Source organism: Sturnira hondurensis, unplaced genomic scaffold (assembly GCF_014824575.4).
Source record: "Sturnira hondurensis isolate 20B ecotype Veracruz unplaced genomic scaffold, ASM1482457v3 Scaffold0007036, whole genome shotgun sequence".
Classification (NCBI taxonomy): domain Eukaryota; kingdom Metazoa; phylum Chordata; class Mammalia; order Chiroptera; family Phyllostomidae; genus Sturnira; species Sturnira hondurensis.
In genome coordinates this window covers 566,509-586,806 of record NW_028079667.1, presented here as the reverse complement: position 1 = coordinate 586,806, position 20,298 = coordinate 566,509, and the positions used below count along the sequence as shown (strand labels likewise).

General features: G+C 38.0%; 1 protein-coding gene across 2 annotated transcripts in view; it reads left to right on the top strand.

Moving 5' to 3' along the window:
- The first annotated feature begins 4,921 nt into the window (after positions 1–4,921).
- Positions 4,922–20,298, top strand: part of G3BP2 (G3BP stress granule assembly factor 2) — a 28,213-nt gene continuing 12,836 nt past the window's right edge. Inside the window, exons 1-3 of one of the 2 annotated variants that reach the window (XM_037050952.1) lie at positions 4,922–5,142; positions 16,448–16,566; positions 19,853–19,934. In XM_037050952.1, the coding sequence (XP_036906847.1) occupies positions 16,472–16,566; positions 19,853–19,934 (177 nt within the window). In that variant the 5' untranslated portion in view covers positions 4,922–5,142; positions 16,448–16,471. The remainder of the gene's footprint in view (positions 5,143–16,447; positions 16,567–19,852; positions 19,935–20,298) is intronic. The other variant, XM_037050953.1, reaches the window with a different exon arrangement.

Here is a 20,298-nt window from a genome sequence, read left to right as displayed (position 1 = left end):
ATAAATGTTCATTTATATGTAATGAGAGACAAGGTAGACAGAGCTGAGAGAATAAAAACTTAAAATCTTCCCTTCCTTCACGTACCAAGATAATGCCTTAATTGTTTAATGAATCTTTTTATTGCAAAAGTAACATTTTACCATGGAAAAGTAGGAGGTACAGAAAAGTAGTAAGTCCATCAAAAATACGAATCATGTACCTAATAGAAAATTGAGTATTATAATTTTTATATAAGGTTATATCATAAATATGTTTGACTTAAGACTGAAACATAAAAGTGACATAAAAATGTATTCTTAAATATTTAAATTTACAGCTTTAGATGTAGATTTGTCAAGAATATGTATCTTAGCCCTGGCTGGTGTAGCTCAGTGAATTGAGTGTGGGCTGCGAACCAAAGGGTCACAGGTTCAATTCCCAGTCAGGGCACATGCCTGGATTGCAAGCCAGGTTCCCCGCCCCCCCCGCCGGGTGGGGGGCCACGTGAGAGGCAACTACACATTGATGTTTCTCTCTCTCTCTGTTTCCCTCCTTTCCCCTCTCTAAAAATAAATAAATAAAATCTTTTTAAAAAGTATTTTAGTTTATATTCACTATTGGGTGCCTCAAATTTTCTTTTAATTGATTTTGGAAAGGAAGAAAGGGAGGGAAGGATGGAGGGGGGGGAGGGAGAGTGAGAGAGAGAAAACATCCATTTATTGTTCAATTTATTTATCCATTCATTGGTTGATTCTTTATTTACTTATTTATTTTTTAGAGAGAGAGGGGTAGAGAAGGAGAAAGGGAGAGGAACATCAGTGTGTGGTTGCCCCTCAACGTTCTAACTGGGGACCTGGCCAGCAACCCAGGTATGTGCCCTCACTGGGGATTGAACCATCGACCCTTTGGTTCATAAGCCCACGCTCAATCCACTGAGCTACACCAGGCAGGGCCATTGGTTGATTCTTTTATGTGCCCTGACCTGGGATCAAACTGCAACCTTGGGTGTGGGGACGATGCTAAAACCAACTGAGATACCTAGCCAGGACCCAGTGCCTCATGTTTTTAAATGATAATAAATAAATAACATCACACTGAACTTCTTGGTACATATCCTAAGAGGGATAAATACCCAGAAGTGGAATTATTGGCAGAAAAAGTACAAACATGTTAAAGCTTTTGCTATATCTTGCACAATTGCTTTTTTGAAAGAATTAATTAATATTAATTGCAACAGAAATATAAAAATGAGCTTTTTAAAAAATGGATATTTTCATTTAAAAATATTTACAAGTTATGGCTTGTGATTATTTCAGTTGAATAGCTCTTCATACATGTTCAACTTCATACAAGTTGAACAGCTCTTCATACATGTTCTTTTTTATGTTACAAATCCTTTGCATGCTTATGGAAAGAGTGACATAAAAATTAAATGAATTTGTAATCTTGAATTATATCCTGAATCAGAAAACAGTTTTTTCCTTTCATTATAAAGGATGTTAGTTGGATAACTGATGACATTTAATGTCTATAGATTATCTCAGTGATTTTCAATCGGTGTGCTGCAAGAATTTTTAAAGACTTGCCATACCTCTCTATGGAGTCAAGGGCACTGACCTCTTTTCCTTTAGATTACCAAATAAAAAGAATGACATTGGCCAACACAACAATAGCTCTCTGTTGGGTTTATGAAAGGGAAAATCATAAGTAACTCAGCTTTAGAATCATTAGGATGCTTCAGTATGAGTACTTGAGGAAATCAGTAGATACTTACTTTGATTTTTCACAGACTTTTGATAAAGGTTCACATCCACCTAGGGCACCCACTTTGGGGTTGGGAATGTGATTGGAGTGTCAAAGGAAGACCTGGGGATATAGGTGAAAAAGTGGTAAGAAATGGAAGTAATAGATTAGGTATTAGGTCTAGATCAGGTGGACCTTGTTAGGCCACTGTAAGGACTTGGGTTTTTTTTTAACTGTGTTGTCTTTGGAAGGTTTTGAGAGTATCATCTTATTAATAGCTGTAAAGGATGTGGTTGCTGTGAGACCAGACCGTAGTAGAATGAGAGTGGAAACATCATGACCCTTAGGCTATTGCAGTAGGTGGTGGACTGGACTCAATAATAGTCGTAATAGTAATGAGAACAACAAATTTTGGAAGGTAGAGGGAACAGAAATTTACTGATGACTGGCTGTGTGGTATGAAAAAAGGAGTCAAGAATGACTTAAGGTTTTTGGCTTGAACCATTGAATGAATGCAAGTTCATGCTGGTCTCCCTGCATCATAGTCTATCATGGGAGGGGCTATTTCATGGAGGTTATCTTTGAAGGGCTGGGAGATTAGTTGGGAGGCTGCTGCAATCATTCTGGAAAGAAGAAAGAGGCCTCGATCTGCACAGAGGCTATAGGCATGGAGAGGCATTCAGAGAGCACAGACTTAAGAGACATTTAGGAAGTAAAAAATCACCACTTTGCAAAAACAGTTTAGATTTTGTTTTGGTTTTGATTTTTAACTAAACTTGAAGATGGCTGAATCTTTTTTCCTCAGTAAGTATACTTACACCCTAGGGCAGAGCTTACCTGAGGCATGTGTTTGTATAGTTCTGGGGCTAAGTTAAGAACATGTCTTACGATTTTAAAGGAATAAAAAAAGGAGGGAAGGTGTGTGACAGAGGCTGTTTGGAGCCCTCAATACCTAACATACTTACTAAGAGGTCCTTTACAGTGTAAGCTTGCCAACCTATGCTGTAGATCAGTGGTTTTTAAAGTATGGTTTAACTTCTGCTACAGTAGCAGCAGCAGTACCTGGGAACTTGTTAGAAATGCAGATTTTCAGGCCTTGATGCACACTTGCTGAATTAGAAACCATGGGAGTGAGACCCAGCAGTAAGTATTGGGTTGGCCAAAATGTCTGTTTATTTTTTTCCATAAAATAAAAGATACATTTTTCATTTTCATCAGTAACTATTAGTTTGGATATTTTGAGTATGTCAGCTATCTCCCATGTGGTATAACGTTGATTGTTCTCAATTAATGTCCTAATAATGTTACAAGTTTTCTTCCATCTTCAATGTTAAAATGGCTACACAAAAATTCACCAGTTTTGATTGTTTTAAAATGCATGCAGATAAGATAGCTATCACAATACAATGTAACAATTGTTTCAAATGAATTTAAAAACAATTAGGGGCTACTAGAGCGATCTTAACAGGGGAAAAAACAGTTGAACTTTTTGGCCAACCCAGTGTTTTAACAGGTTCCCTTGGTGATCTGGGGCACATTAATTTCTGAGAACCATTGCTCTGGAGAAACTTTTTACCAGTGCACGGTGATACATGGTGAATAAGAGTGTGGTGCCTGAAAACCCCGCACTGGAAACCACACTACAGAGAGTCAGTCCATCAGCAGTAGGGCAGATAAGTTGCAGCAATTAATAATCAATACAATGAAGGTATCCTATAGCTTGTGGTTAAGGGCATGAAGTGTGAAAGCAGACTGCTTGCATTTGAACCCCAGCTCCACCAAATAGTAGCTGTGTGACCTTGGCAAGTTCCTTGACCTCTTTCAGCCTCACTTTCCTCATCTGTAAAATGGGCATAAAATAGTTAACTACTTTCTGGGGTTATTGTGAGGCTTAAACAATTATGAAAAGTAATTAGGAGAGTAGCTGGTACATAAGTATTAGATTAAAGAGCAATCTGCATATTATGTTGCGTTAAGGGAAAATATGTCAAAGTTTATTTCATAAAGGCAATGACCTGCCTATGTGTTTTGCATGTAACAAAATGATTAAGCAACCTCGCATAAAAACTATGTCGATTTTAGAGGTTTGAATGTTGGCATGACCTCTCTAAACCTGTTTTCAGTTGTAAAAAATACTAAAATTGCTCTTACAGGATTGTGAAGAAAATGGATGAAATGTATATACCTGCATTGTTTGGTACATGGGTATAATAAATGTGTTCCTGTCCCTAATTGCCCTTTCTTTCACCATTCTTTCAGCCCTTACTTCCAAAATTATTCTGCTGTCTTGAAATTCTCTGACAGAACCAAGGTGCAGAGTGGCTTCTTGGACTGTAAGATTTGGCTTTTTCCATGAATCAAGGTCAGGAATGTCAGTATCTAGTTTTTCCCCAGCCAAGTCCCAGGGCCAAGTCTGTGCCTAGATCTAGGACAGGACTGTAATCCTGGTATCTCTTGGGATTTCAGCCTTTTAGCTGCCTTGGTTTGTAAAATGCTTAGTATGTATTTAGCAACACCTAAATACAAATCGGGCATACAAAGAAATAGATTCTTTTCTCTGTCGTGGAGACCACAGCATATTTTTTCTACATCCCAGGGCCTGGAATCCAGTAGGCTCCAGATTATATATATATATGTGCATACATAGCTTTGAGCTGTTAGGGTGAATCTGAGTTTCTCGGTGGAATTTAAAATCATTTCTTAGAATGGAGTAATAAACAATATAGGTGAGTTTAGGGTGCAAACGGCTGAAACCCCTAGCTGCACTTTGTACTCATTTTGAGCAGCAAAGAACATGCTGACTACTAGTTCAAAAAGAAAATTCCCTCCCTCTTAACATTAGTAATCAATAGGCACCCTCCAAAAACAGCTGGCCAGAGACGACGCTGCGGGCGAACCGGCTCCAGTTCTGGCGCGATCTCGAGGGGCGCAAAGGCCAGAGCCTTTAGGCAGGAGAAAGGCAGCCTCCTTGTGACGTCAAATCAGCGGACTCTAGCACCGGTTTTAGGCCGGTTCCGGTTCCCCGGCTTTCTGGGCGCGAGAGTACGTGAGCGCGGCGACATTCTGCGCGTGCTCCGCTGAGGGACGCGAGAAGGTTGGGTCCATTTCGCGAAGGAGATGCGTGATTGGCTGAGGCCGTGCTGGGGGGTTCCCCAGCCCTTTCGGCAGGGGTAAAACAATAAGAGGGGGCGGTGGCAAAGGGGGCGGGACGTACGTGTTCCTGGTCGCTCGCCGCAGCGCCTGGCGCCCGGGAAGAGCAGGTTGTAAGGGACCGAGCTCGCGGCTCTTCTGTTCCCGAGGCTTGACGTTAGTCGGAGGGAGGGGGAGGCGAGCGAGAAGAATCCGCTGAGCCGGCTGGGTTCTCCGCGACTCTCCTGCTGACCTCCGCGCGACGTACCCGCCGCCGCTGTTGGTTGGAGGTGTGTAAGGGGGCCGGGAAGGGTTGTCGGTGTGGTGGTTGGAAGGGGACGTTCCTGTCGTGTGCTCTTCGCGCGCGGCTGCTCCAGGCAACCGCCCACAGCGTGAACCGCGGTGTCAGAGGTTTAGCGGTAGAGAGACATTGTTCTTGGCCGCTGCCTACGCTGCCGTGTGTGCGGGAGAGAAGCGGAGCGTTTCCTCTCAGGTGAGGGGTGGGAGGCCGCGTGGGAAGGGAGGGTGGTGACGGATCCGCGTTGCGAGGGCTCCGAGGGCACAGGTGGAGCCAGGGTTTGTTGGGGGTGAGGTGGCGGGCTGGGAAGGGGGACGCAGTACTTCCCGAAGGCGCGCTAATGGAGGCTTAATACGGACCGTGAGAGTAGGCATTCCAGAGAGGATGTTTTAGGTGGGGAGCCACTAGTCCTATCTCCGATTCATTTGCGGCTCTTATTCCTAGTTGCCGGGGAGCAGGGAGGCGGTCGCCGCCCCGCCCGTGGGGGAGGGGGAAAGAGGCTCTGTTGGCGGAGGCAGAAGCGACGCAGATGCGAAAGTAGAGGCCTCCGGGCACCATTTCTGAGCAAGGAAACAGAATCCGGGTTTGAAGGCAGCCGCTGCTTTGCTTACCCGGTACCTAAGTGTTCCGCGGTCTTTCACACCCCCCTCTCGGGTTTATCCCCAGCGTGTTCAGAAATTGGAGCTATCTGTAACGTGTGCTTCTTCGTGCCCTCTTTACGTAAACGATTCTATATTGACCTAGGAACAGAAAAAAGATGTTCGAGTGCTTTGGGGAATGGATTTCTTTCTCTTATCCCACTTTCGTCGGGGCTGGGGGCAGATATGTAGGATAGTTAAGGGGAGGAACTAAGCTTCCTTATAGTGTTTTGTTAGTCGAATCTGGTTGAATTTTACCTGCCTCTAAAAGCAGATTTAAGATGGCCCTGTGCCGCTTTGGAGCGAATATAGATTTGCATCTATAATTTTCCGCATAGATCAGTAGTTTTCCCATTTCAGGTCTACTTAATTTTTTTAATGTTTTTTTTTGAGGGGAGGTGTCTTTACTCCCTTAAACAAACAAAAAACAAAACACGTGTGCCGAAGGTGCAGCAGCAGCAAAGTTGTCTCCTCTAAGCCCCTATGTGATTGTTGTGATACTAACTTGGGTTAAAATGCTGTTTTTTTAGGTTCAAGGCTCCATGCCTCACGTTAGTCTTCCAAATGTTAGCATTGCATGTACCTGGTTCAGTGAACCATTAACTAACACCAGGGAGCCCCATATGCTAGAGAGGAAGAAGATGGGAATTCCTCCTCCAGCTCCATATTTGGCAGTTAATATAGCCTTAGGCATGTGAGCAAAGTTTCTAAGTAAACGTTCTGACCTTTTAGTATCCAGTGGTCCTTTTGATGTCCAAAATTTCTGATTTAAAAAAATAGATAATAGGATTAGTTTGAACTTCTTGGAATTGAATTGCATGTTTCTTTAGTGATATTTATTACCTTTTTGTCTTAATTTTTAGAACTAAGTCTTATGACTTCATCTTTAACTGTTGTTTAATTTTGGAAGGTTATCAGGAATTGTAGGCGGGATAAGGAGCTCAAATGGATTGCTTACTAAGAGCTGTTCAGATTGCGAATATTTGAGGCTGAAATATTAGCCAATAGTGAACAACTGTTAAGAGTGGAGAGGAAAAAAAGAAGAGAGAACCAGAATGCCTGTGGGGTGGGTGGGGATCAAAGGTAGAACCAAGAAGTATTAATTTGATAGTCGGATTGAGTGCTCATTTTGCAAGCAACCCCGGAGCAATTGAAATGCCAGCACACGGCTTTTGAATGTGAATAGTACTGGCACTGTTGGCAGCAGGAAATATTATCTCTATTTCATGGATAAGAGATGAAATACGAAAATTGCCTTAGCAGTTACTGAAAAATGTATAAATACTACTATAATGTCTTTAGATTTTTAATCGCTTTCTTATCCTGCAGATGTACTGCTGTTGATTACCCATTATCAGGGTTGAGGATTTTTTCCTAAATTTTTTTTTAAGATTTTATTTATTTATCTTGAGAGGGGAAGGGAAGGAGAGAAGTATCCATGTATGGTTGCCTCTCGTGAGTCCCCTGCTGGGAACTGGCCTGCAACCCCGGCATATGCCCTGACTGGGAATGGAACCGCGATCCTGTGGTTCACAGGCCTGCGATCAATCCACTGAGCTATGCCAGCCAGGGCCCTAAATTGTTTTAAATAAGACTTTTTCCTAGAGAATTTATGCTGAGGGGGCATAGGGGTGGAACATTTCCAAGTCTAGTTTTTATAGGTTCAAACTTAAGGGGTCGTTTCTGAACTTCCATTTTCAGTAAAGTTTAATTGACAAGCATAACTTACACTAGTGGCACTTGTTTTAAGAGTTAATAGGGCAAATTAGTTCTACTAGAACTCTGTCTGGACTGGCTCAGAAGCAGTAGTAAGTTTCTTGACTGCTTTGTCTCAGCATATTATTGTTTAATTTCTATATATTTTGCCTTTTAAAATATTTTATTTATTTATTTTTAGAGAGAGGGGAAGAGAAGGAGTGGTAGAGAAACATCAATATGTGGTTGCCTCTCATGTGTCCCCTACTGGGGACCTGGCCCACAACCCAGGCACATGCCCAGACTGGGAATCGAATCAGAGACCCCTTGCTTCACAGGCCTGTGCTCAATCCACGGAGCCACACCAGCCAGGGCTATTTTGCCTTATTTTGATGTACCTTTCTAATATGTTGAGATGATTCTTGGATTTCCTACTATATTAGTGTCGCCTGCTTTTTAGCTTCTACCAACAATATCAAATATGGGAACAATTGGGCTTAGAATTTTTTTAAATTTTCTTGTGTCTTTGGCTGCTCTTCCAAAGAGGTTGTTTTTTGACCTCTGTAATGAAAGCATCACCAGAGGCAGGACAACTGATTTCAGATTCTCTCATAACTATAACAAGGATCCTTGAACTCCTTCCTTTTTTTAGACTCTCTGAACACCAGTTTCCTTTTTTTGTAAATGAAGCTAATACCCTGTCTGTTTCAAGGAGATAAAGGAACGTGTAGGTTACTTGTTAAACTTTAAAGCATAAAGGTTCTAAAGCATAAATACATGCTTTTTGTGGGAAGCTTTTTCTGTCTTAATTCTTGGTCACTTCTAATAATATCTGAGCTTCAAAACTTGCCTCCTTATCTTTGGAGTATAAAAGCAGAAAAGGCTTAAATCCACAACTACCACTTATTGTTTATTTCTGCCACTGGTGCTTGGATCCTGATTGTGATGTCTTCATTCTGTGGTCTGCCATAACAAATGAAAGGTTTTTGCTCTAAAGAGAGGGAGAGAGATTGTACATTGCTGTTTGATTGGTAAAATTATTTTAAACAAAGACCCATCTGGAGTATAGGAAGGTTCTAGTTTTAATGTGGGGTCAGTTATTGAGAATGAGTATAGTCCGTGGTTCACTGAGAAGTGGCTTGGGCCTGACTTGAATGAGCCCAGAGTGAGAGGCTCTAGAGGGGAAAGAGATTAACTATTTAGCAGTCGAGATAAGCTGTGTCCTAGCTTTTGGTGTTTTTTTTTTCCTTGCAAAAAGAACAGCATTCTGCCCTGGCTGGTGTGGCTCAGTGGACTGAGTGCAGGCTGTGAACCAGAGGGTCACCAGTTCAATTCCCAGTCAGGGCACAAGCCTGGGTTGCAGGCCAGGTCCCTAGTGGGAGCTACATGACAGTCAACCACACATTGATATAAATTTTTTTAAAAAAGAAGAAGGACTGCATTCTATTAGTAGAGATTATTTTTGTAAGAAGCAAGATACATAGCACATACAACTTTACTGTGCTGAAAAAATTTATAGATTTTTCTATTATCTAAATGTCATTTTCTTTTGGTTTCTTAGAGGTCTTTGTTTTTTAAAATAAGATGACATGGTGTCTCAACTTCATAGCAGTTTTCATTTTGGCCATTTTCTCCACGCCTTGAAATAGCCACCAAAATGTAACATGAATTTTCATGTCAGTAATTTGCAATGAGTGAGTTTTTCCCCCCTCTCAGATTACTTGAGGAAAGATGCCACATTTATTATCATTTGTGACAGATGGTGGTCAGGATACTCCAGGCTCCTCAGAGATTTTTTTATTGTCTATTTTCATACTTACCTATAATGGTCGTGATTATGGCCAGTTGTTTGACATTAACAATTATAAATAGGTTTTATGGTTATATGCAGATCTAATTATTTTATCACTGTATGGATAAAGTCAGTTTTCTTTAATAAAAATAAAGATGTCATTTGAGATCTTTGAGATTAAAGAGAATTTATGGGATACAAAGTGTTTTTTAATGAAATCTGTTTTTATAATTATTTTGCTATAATAGTAGATCTAAAAAATTAGTATCATTGTCTTGCCCAAGTGAATATATTCCCATGATGTTATTGAAATCAGACCTTAGTTACAATTTTTATGCTGTGTTGCGATGTTTTTTCCCTATGGGTTTTATAGTGTTTGACAATATAGTCATGACTGCACATGAACTGATGTTTCCCTGTTGGGGTTCAGTTTATTACATACTTGTTTGTAAGACTATTAATACCAGGTCATTTGACAATATAGTACTAACTACATCAGGTAAGCACAAGTGTTTTTTAAATTACCTCTTGGAAACATTAAAGTTCGAGGGCGTGCCTTACAATCTAGGCGGTAGGTTTTTCTTTATATTCTTTCTCTATGTAGATTCTCATTTTTAATTCTAGCATGGTATCTTTACTGGGCTGTATCTCCCATCTGAGCTTTTCAGTTTTTTTTTTTCAATTAGTTATGTTTAAACACACTCAGACTTTAACCATTAATGGTCTCTAATGTAGGCAAACTGTCAGTACTTTTTTATTTACGTGTACTAAATGAATTTTCACACTATTTGTATTTCTAGATATAGGGGAACAGAAGGAGAAAGAGAGGGAGAGAAACATTAATGTGTGGTTGCCTCTCATACACCACTCCTCACTGGGGACCTTGTCTGCAACCCCAGCACATGCCCTGACTGGGGATCAAACCTGTAACCCTTTGCCTTGCAGGTGGGCACTCAATCCATTCAGCCACATCAGCCAGGGCTGAATTTTCACACTTTAAACCTTTATTCTAGAGCCATGTTTCCTAACCAGTAATTCATATCTGTTAGATGGTTATCAGAAACTAAGTGAAAAATTTAAAATATGATTTTTAGAACTACAAAGTTAGTATATATATTTTTAAATACTCAGACAATGTAGTAAATATCTTACTGGTGATCTTAACAATTGGTATGTAGTTTTTCTTGTTTTCTCCTAGACCTGTAATATATATGTCATGTGTATTTATTTTTGCATCATGCCTTTTTGTCAAGGATGATGATGATATTCTACAATTTGATTATTATACTTTTGTGGACAGTATTTCTTGTTTCTATTTATAACTTGCCTGCTTTTCCCTATTTCTGTTGAGTGTGCGATTCTGTATTTTATAGTAAATCATTTCCCTCTTGATGGGCATTTAGATGGGTATTTCTTTTTTGGCAGTGCAAAGCCTTGAATATACATCTTTGTGCATGTATTTTTTTTGTGACATGTCTTCAAGCAAGATAACTATGTGTTCATTTTTTATTACTTTGATTAAAACTGAAATTGCATCTCCAAGAGGTTTTAACAGCTGTATTTTCACCAGTACTGTATGTGAAAGAGCCTGTTTTCCCACTTTTTTTTAAAATCCTCACCAGAGGATATGTGTACTGATTGCAGAGAGAGAAACATGAAACATCTTTTGGTGTATGGGATAACATTCTAACCAACTGAGCCACCTGGCCAGGGCTCCTACAGTCTTACCAGTACTGAAAATATTATCAATCTTTTTAATTTTTGTTAATCCCAGTAGGTGAAAGGTGGCAACTTTGAGTATATTGCCCTTTTTTAATTGTTAAATGGTATCAGTGTACCATGTTTCTCCAAATGTTTGTAGTGGTATTTTCTCCATAAATGATTGTGAAGTGATTGACATAATGAAGCATAATTGCATTAATTGAGGAATAATTTACAAACGGTAAAAACCCCTCTTATCATATGCTTTGTTCTATGATTTTGGGCAGACACAGTCATGAACCTACCACCACAATCTAGATCCAAGATATTTCCATCATCTCTGAAGTCTCTCATGTTCCTTGTAGTCGTTTCCCTTGTGCCTCCAGCTGCTGGTCTGATTTAGTCTTACAGGTTTACATTTTATAGAGTGTCGTTAGCTTTGAATAATGTTTTTGAAACTCATGTTGTTGCATAAGTCCGTAAGTTTGTGTTTTTTTTCTTTTTGTTTTGAGTAGTATTCAGTTACATGGACTAATATCATAATTTTTTTATTCATTCACCTGGCCTAATGGTCTTTTTTTTTTAGGTTTTGAGTATTTATTATTTTTTGAATTATATTTTATCAATTATGCTATTAGAGTTGCCCTAATTTTCCCCTTTGACCCCTCCACCAGCAAGTCCCCACTCCTTCAGGCAGTCCCCATACCATTGTTCATGGATCATGAGTATAAGTTATTTGGCTACTCCATTTCCTATACTGTACATACACCTGGCTCTTCTTCTATACCTATGATTTGTACTTCTTAATCCCCTCATTTCTTCACGCATTCTCCTACACACCTTCTCCTATTTGGTAACCATCAAAATGTTCTCCATATCCTGATTCTAGCTCTGTTCTTGTTTGCTTAGTTTTGTTTTTTGTTTTTAGACTTTATTTATTTATTTATCTTTAGAGGGGAAAGAGAGAGGGAGAGAAACATCAATGTATGGTTGCTTTTCGTGCCTCCCCTGCTGGTAGTTGGCCTGCAAGGAACCGGCCTGCAACCCAGGCATGTGCCCTGACTGGGAATTGAACCGGGATCCTCTGGTTCACGGGCCCATGCTCAATCCACTGAGCTACACCAGCCAGGGCTGCTTAGTTTGTTTTTAGATTCAAATTGTTGATATGTATTTATTGCTGTTTTATTGTTCATAGTTTTGTTTATTAATAAAGCTGCCATAATGTATAAGTCTTTGGACATATATGCTTCATTTCTCTTGGATAAATATGGAGTAAGATTGCTGAGTAATATGAGATGTGCATGTTTAAGTTTATAGGAAACTGCCATACTGTTTTATAAAGTGACTGTAACATTTCTTTATTCCTACCAAGTTTCCATATCTTTGTAAACAGTACTTCTACATTTTTATATTAGTCCCGTTATTCTAGATGTTCAGTGATATGTTATTGCCTCATTGTAGAAATCTAGAAGCATTAGGAGAGGTCATTGGATTTTTTAGAAGAATTGTGACTTTCTAGAAAATGACATTAAGGGAAAGCTCAGATTTTAATATGTGAAAGGGGAATAGCGAAGAGGAAGACTAAGCCAGATGTATATTTAGTAATTTAGGGTAGAATATGATTAATAAAATACCATGATAAAGACCCAATGTAGTGTGAGAAATCAGGAAATACAATTATATTCTACTGAGCAAATAGGAAAGATTTTCAGGGGATAATATTTTAGCTGGACCCAAATGTGAATGCATAGGGTTTCAATCATTAGATGGAAAAGTATGGAGTGAGTATTAGAATAGGAGTAAAAGGTGTTCTTGTTAATCTTCCTCTGTTTGTGTTTTTGGTTTTTGTTTTGTTTTTTTTGTTGGTTTTTTAGATTTGATTTATTTGTTTTTAGAGAGAGGGGAAGGAAGGGAGAAAGAGAGGAAGAGAAACATCTATGTGCAAGAGATAACATCGATCAGTTGCCTTTCGCATGCCCCCTGACTGGACACCTGGCCTGCAACTCAGGCCTGTGACCTAACTGGGAATTGAACCAGCGGCGTTTTGGTTCACAGGCCAGCACTTAGTACACTGAGTCACACCAGCCAGGGCACCTTCCTGTAATTTCCATTTATTGTTCAACCAGTATTTAACTTGTACAAAGTAGAACAGAAATGTAAACTCATTTTCAACATTACATTTATACTAGTTTGAGGTGGTTTGCTTTGGGAACAGCCCCATGTGTATATAGTAGTAATTCACTGACTTTTAACTGAAAAGTAAACAAAAACCTAAGTACATAACTAAAAGCTGAGGTTTTAATGGAAGAACAGAGTGTGGTAGCTTTGGTTGACAGTTTTAGTTTTGGTTTTGTTTGTTTTTTTGTTTTTTAAATCATCACCAGAGGATATGTTTATTGCTTCTAGAGAGAGGGGGGGAGGGAGATCGATATGTATGTCAAAGAGAAACATCAGTTGCCTCCAGGCCAGGGATTGGGATGATGCTCCAACCAAGCCATCTGGCCAAGATGATAAATTTTGTTTTGTTTTTAAGTATTTATTTTGAAATTAAGGAAAACTGAGCATATTGTAGATATCAATGTGAAGCCTGATGTAACTTTCTTTTCTGTATTATTTGTGTATATGTGTTACTTTTTCCTGTCCTCCACTTCCCTCTCAGTGGGTTATAGGTGGTAGGTATTAAGAGATTTAGAAGACAGTGACAGTTGACATAGAGCAGTTTCTCTGGAAATGTGCTTTAGGAATTAGTCTAGGCAAATGGAGGGGAAACATTTTAAGAAATAGGAGTGAATAAAAGAATATGGATGAAGATACACAGGGATTTTAAGTGGGATAGACAGACTTGGTGAGTAGAATGATCTTTGTAGTAGATGAAGCTCTGTAAAATAAGGAAGGTAGATGTAATCATGTTGGTTCGAGGATGAATAAATAGGATTGATGGCTTATAATTGACAAAGAGTAAATTTTATGTTGTGCATCTCAATCTGACACAATCTCTACATTGTCGAATGGAGTTTAATACATGAAATTTCACTTTATTTGAAAAGATACTAGATAGTTGCTTTTCAGTTGTGGTAGAGGCCAACAACCTTCTGAAAAAATTTTTTTGCTTTGGCTAGCTTGCTTTATTGAACTGCATAATTTTATAGACTTGACCAGAGATCATGTCTTAATTTGTAAATGAGGAAATTGAGATCCAACAAGGTCATGACTTCTTACTCTGAATGTGTGATTTGGCTCTGTTTTCCTCTCACACTTCTTATATACACTAGCCATACATGAATGATAAACCCAACTTTATATTGATCAGTAGTCCAAATCCCAAATTACCTTGTTTGGTAATTTATCTATAATTTTTCCCTAGCGATTCTTTGATGCATTCCTTATTTCTTGAATTGTTATTTTTCCTACTCTGGGATAAAATGGGAAGATGGAAGAGATGGCAGTTTTCTGTATAGAACATATAAATTAGTGTGTCATTAAAAAATTGTCAGTTAGGTTTCACCCTCTCCCCTAATACCTTTCCTTTCTGCTTGATTTCCATCAATCATTTTTTTTAGCTTTCTAAACTCTGATTCACTTTAAATCAGTTACAGTAAAGAAGTAAACTGATTTGTGAGTTATATTTGCCAGTGTAATTAATTTAAACACAATTCTGAGTGACATCTTTCATTTTATCATGGAACCTCCTGCGCCTTAAAAAAGAGGCTCTGCATAGCCTCTTGTGTATAACTTTTTAGACTTTTACCAGATTAGCATTGCCTTTTCTCGTTTACCATTTCAAGTTACGTCCTTTGAATAAATAATTTATTGAATAATAATCAAGTAAGTTACTGCTAGCTCTGATCTACAGACTTGTAGTGCATTTTGATGCTTTCTGTGATACTGATAGGTGTATTTGGTTACTTTCCTTACTTTGGCTGTATGTAAGCCAGAAAAGTACTAGGTGAGTATGTACCTTATAAATGTGATGGGAGATTTGGGATAAATGACAGAGTGCCACTGTAGGAAATCTGGAAATATGGGAGAAGAAAGAGGGGAAAATGAGAATCCCCAAACCCAGAAACAATCCCTAACAGCAGCATTTCTGTCTTTTAACCGTTTGAACAAAACTATTTTGTACCTATTTTTTTTTCCACAGGGTTAGTATCTCCCCATATTATTTTTAACATCAGTTATTACAGTATTAAAGTATGTGTGGTTTCCACATTTTAGTTTATAACATTTTACTAGGTAACCCTACTATTCTTCACTGTTCCACATCATTCCAAATAAAAATATTATGTTGCTTAGCTTTGTTGCTTTAAATGTAGCAAATGAAAGTCCTTCATGCCTTATCTTCCTCTTTTACCTCCTTGGCCTGCTTCTTGGGCTACTCTAGGGGTTCTTTCTACTCACATTCCCCACACTCTGCCACTAGAAGCAATGAATTATTTTTAAAAGCAAGTGAGGCATTATATGAAAATTTTTTAGTATTTTGGGGTTTTAATAGACAGAGTTTGGGGACAATTACAAAAGGAAAACTGGAGGCTAATAGAGCATATGTGAAAGTTGAATTGGGCGTCACTAGGATTATAAAGAGCTAGTCTTATCAGTAGGCTCTACTGTATAATTTTAACAAGTAATACTTAAATTTTCTCTCCCCTTCTCCAGTTCCTAATGTTTTAGTTTTGCTTGTGCTGAGGATATAAATATGTAAGTCGTTTACTTTAAATGGTGAAAAGTTGTTTATAATTTTACTTTGTTTCTTGACCTTTATCTTTGAGATTTTAGCTTAAAAATAACTTTAGCATAGCACCTAACATATTCTGTTCTCTGCTTGCCTGTTTATATTTTGGGGCAGACTACAAACTCCTTTAGGGCTAGAGTCTTGTTTCCAGTGTATCCCATTTACTATAAATAGTATATGGTTATGATGCTTAATCAGTGGAAATAAAGACAACAAATGTAAAAACAATTATCTTGAGTACTGAGATGATTGGTGATTTTTACTGGTAATTATTATTTTGAAAACAGTGGAATAAATTCCTAGGAGAGAAAATGAGATGACACAGGTCAGTACTGTTTCAGTAAGTGTGATCTCTCAGTCCTGCCCTGTACCCTCTGCCTGGTTTTCAAAAAAGAATCAAGGACACAGAGATAATGGTCCCAAAGAAGAAGAGGTGCTGTGAATGGAAAGCCTTGGGTACGGTTTTCTTACCATCTGAGGCAGCACTGGACTTCTTTTAGGAATAAGAACTGTGCTACTTCCCACTTCTGAGGGATAAGGGGCATGAAGAAATAGACAGGAGATTCAAATATTGGAGGTTACCAGTAGTTAATGTGGATTTATTCTTTTGGCATTGTAAACTACTTTTTAATAAATGGTATTAATTTTTATTACCATTTGTATATCTCAGAAAAATTATTTTCTTAGAAGTTTATAAAGATGACTTTCTAATACTTACTAATCTTGTGTTTTGCTCCTTTAGCATTTGACATTGTGCAGCAAAGAAATGGTTATGGAGAAGCCCAGTCCGCTGCTTGTAGGGCGGGAGTTTGTGAGGCAATATTATACTTTGCTGAATAAAGCTCCAGAATATTTACACAGGTAAATTTAAATGGATTCTATTAGTATTTTTATTTAGTTTTATTTTTCTGAGTAGGACTTTACATACTGTCTTTCCTGTCTCATATCTTGACAGTGTCTTTGTAAACCATATCTAATACTTTTAACTGTCTGATGGCTAAAACCAGTATTTTTTCAAGTTTTTTGATGAAATCCATGGTGAGAAAGACACTTCATAACACATTTACACATGCTTGTGTGTGCACCAAATTTTATCCTCTGGTACTTTATGTTTAATTTTAAGAAAACCTTGGGCCTGACAAGGTTCCAGTGAGTTCCAGTCTGCAATTTGAAATCATGTGGACTTTAGTTGTCTCTTTAAAGTTCTCTACAGCATTGTTAGAAAATTAATCCATTAAGTGATTATACTTGTTAAAGTTTCTTGATCTGCAACATAGATGAGTAGTATTTATAGTTTCTGTTCTTTGTGATGTATTTTAGCAGGTGAAAGATAGGAGACTTTAGTCAGTGTTAGGTTTTGCAAGTAGTAGTTGTGGAACATTCTGGTCAAGTGAGTTAATAATAAATATATGAGGTTGAGCCCCTTGTACAGACTTCCCCCGCTAGGTGAGTGTTCTAGGAACCCGTCTGTATCAGGGTACCAGCCAGTGGTGTTGTGGGAGGCTGCATTATGCTTCAGTGAAATTTTTTTTTTGAAGACTCTGAATGTGTTTGCCCATATTACAATGAGTGATGTATAAGCACACCTGCCTAAACCACACTGAGAGTTCGGCATTTTTTGACCAAAACGATTATGACCACCATGCCCCATCCTTGTACCCATGACTTTATGTTATTTCCCTGAAAGAAAAATGTTCTGAAAGGAAAAAGTTTTTGCTGATGTGGAAGAGCTGAAAAAAATGACAGAAGCACTACAAGGCATCAAAATTGATGAGTTCAAAAACTATTTTGAGCAAGTAGAAAAATGTCTCAGTAGGTATATTGCATCATCAAATGGAGGGTACTTTTGAAGGTGTCTGAAGTTTAAACATGTAAAAATAAGTAACAATTTTTTGTAAATGAATTCCAGGTTCTTTGGGTTCCCCCTTATATATGTTACCTGTAGGTCCTCTTTATGAGGATGTTGGTTATTCTAAAGTTAAATTTTGCAGCATGCCCTGCATCATTAAATGTGTGTAATACTGTGTTATTCCAGGAGACATTTATATAACAGCCCCCACAACTCCAAAGCGAATACCTGTATATTTTTCTAATCATAAAAATAAAGGAATTCTTCAACAGTGTATGTGAGAAGTGTGTGGGGGCAGAAGAGAATTAATAGGGCCTTTTTTTATTTGGGATTTAGGGTTTTTTTCAGTGTAGATAATAGCATTATATTAACAAGGAACTTTTTTGTAGTGACAAAAAAGTAGAATTCAAAACAATTTGACTTTCCACCACCGTTTTAAATACAGCAGCACATACTTCCGTTTTATACTTCATGTATCCAATTTCTCTAATGATAAAAATTTGGTTTGTAATTTCCACTTAACACATACATTTTTGTGCACTTTTAGGATAAGTTATTAGAAGTCAAATCATTAAAAAATCAGATTCTTTTTAGATACAAGGTGTGTCCAGAAAAAGTTCAGCCATTGTTAATATAATGGGAACAGTATGCGGAACATCAGTGTAACGTGGCACCCAAGGAGAATAGATGAATGTGTGTGTGTGAACAGTGACTACTTCACTGTACTTGTCAATGGGGACAGTAAGACGCCATTGAGTGAGCATGTGTGCTGTGTGGCTGTCACATTCAAAATGACAGCAAGTAGAGCAATGAATGTGCATCAAATTTTGTGTTAAGTTTGAACATTCCTCCACGAAAGCTATTTGAATGATTCAGAAGGCTGCAGCTATGGGCAACTGGTGATTGGCAGCTTCATCATGACAAGATACCCACCCATTCATGCATCAGGTTTCCTGTAGAGTTTTTTGGTGAAACATCAAATTGTTAGTCACCTAGGCAACTCAGCCCCACTACAGACCAGATTTGGTGCCCCATGACTTTTGGCTTTTCTCAAAACTAAAAATCACCTTTGAAAGGAAAGGGATTTCAAACCATCGATGAGATTCAGGAAAATACAACAGGGCAGCTATGGTGATTGGGAGAACTTGTGAAGACCCAAAATACCTGAGGCATCATTGTCCTTTGTATAGCATTTCCTGTATCTTGTACCTTTAGTAAATGTCTCTTTTTCATATTACATGGCTGGATACCTTCTGGGCAGACCTCGTATACACGTAGATCCAAATTGTCCTCCAGTAAAATAATAGTAGTTTACATGCTTGCTGGTTTTACATCAAAGAAAATATAAATTTTAAAATATAGACAGCAAGTTTAAAACATGAATTCTAGAATCAGACATACTAGGTTCATGTCTCAGCTGGTGCATTTTGAGAGGTGTGTGATCTTAGCAGAGTTAATTTAACTTCTTCTGATCCTTATTTTTACCCATTTAGACAATAGCACTTATTTCATGAGGTTGTTATTAGGGTTAAATGAATCAGTCTGTGTAATGCATTGGAAACATCAGTTGGCATAGAGGAAGTCTTAGTATATTTTATGATAGAAGTTCAGTTTTCTCTATTAAAAAAGTCAACTTTGAATGTTTGATAACCTTAATTTAGAAAGATAAATTCTAATTGCTTTAGGTAGTACCAGAGAAACATTATGTACTTAAGAATAATGTAGAAATATTAAAGAGAAATTGGATATTATAATAATGTAGATTTTTTACATGGTCTCTGAATTATTTCAGTTATTTTAAATCTAAACTGATTTAATCTAAGGCTTTGCAAGGATTAGTAATCATTTAGGGTTTGGGGTGGAATGTTAAACAGCATCTGATTCCCACACAAGTCTAGATATAACTGAGTTTTTGTTTCTAAAGAGGGGATCAATTACTATAGCATCAATACGGAGAATGTATTACAAATACCTGATTTTCCCACTTAACAAAAAAAATAGGTGTGATAAGAATTAGATGAGAATAGCTAGTGATTTGAGTGTATGGTATATTCCATATGCTAGGGATGCTGAGAGTTTTGTCATTACTCATGTAATACTTACAAAAACCCTATGGGGGGTGGTCACTATTCTGGTTTATAATTAAGGTAAACTTGTAAGACTGTAAATGTGCTCAAGATTACACAACTAATGAACGAGGGAGCCAGGCCTGGAAATTGGGTCTGTGTGGCACTGGAACTGTGCTGCCTCTTAGGCTTCCCTTGACAGTTGAATGTTTTCATTGTCTATGGTTTGCAGGTTTTATGGAAGGAATTCTTCCTATGTTCATGGTGGAGTAGATGCTAGTGGAAAGCCCCAGGAGGCTGTTTATGGCCAAAATGTAAGTATCAATTTCATATACATTTATTTTTTGTGTGTACTTTAAAATAAATATTTGAAAATAGCCTTTTTGGCCCATGTGTTTCTTGAATGTGATCATTAGTTATAACTAGGATTTATGTTACAGTAATTGTCAGTTGTGCTTTGAGTTCTTATAAACATTGATTTTACATGAAATGCCGTATTGCATTGGTTTGGGGGTGGATACCAAGGAGAAGATGGGATGTTTTATATCCTTAATGTATTTTATACATGAAACAGTTGAGCCAGTTTATTAAAGCTTATACAGATGTGGTCTAAACCTTAACTTTAAACAGGAATGCACAAAAGTATATATATTCCTTATGATTTTGTAGAGGATGGCA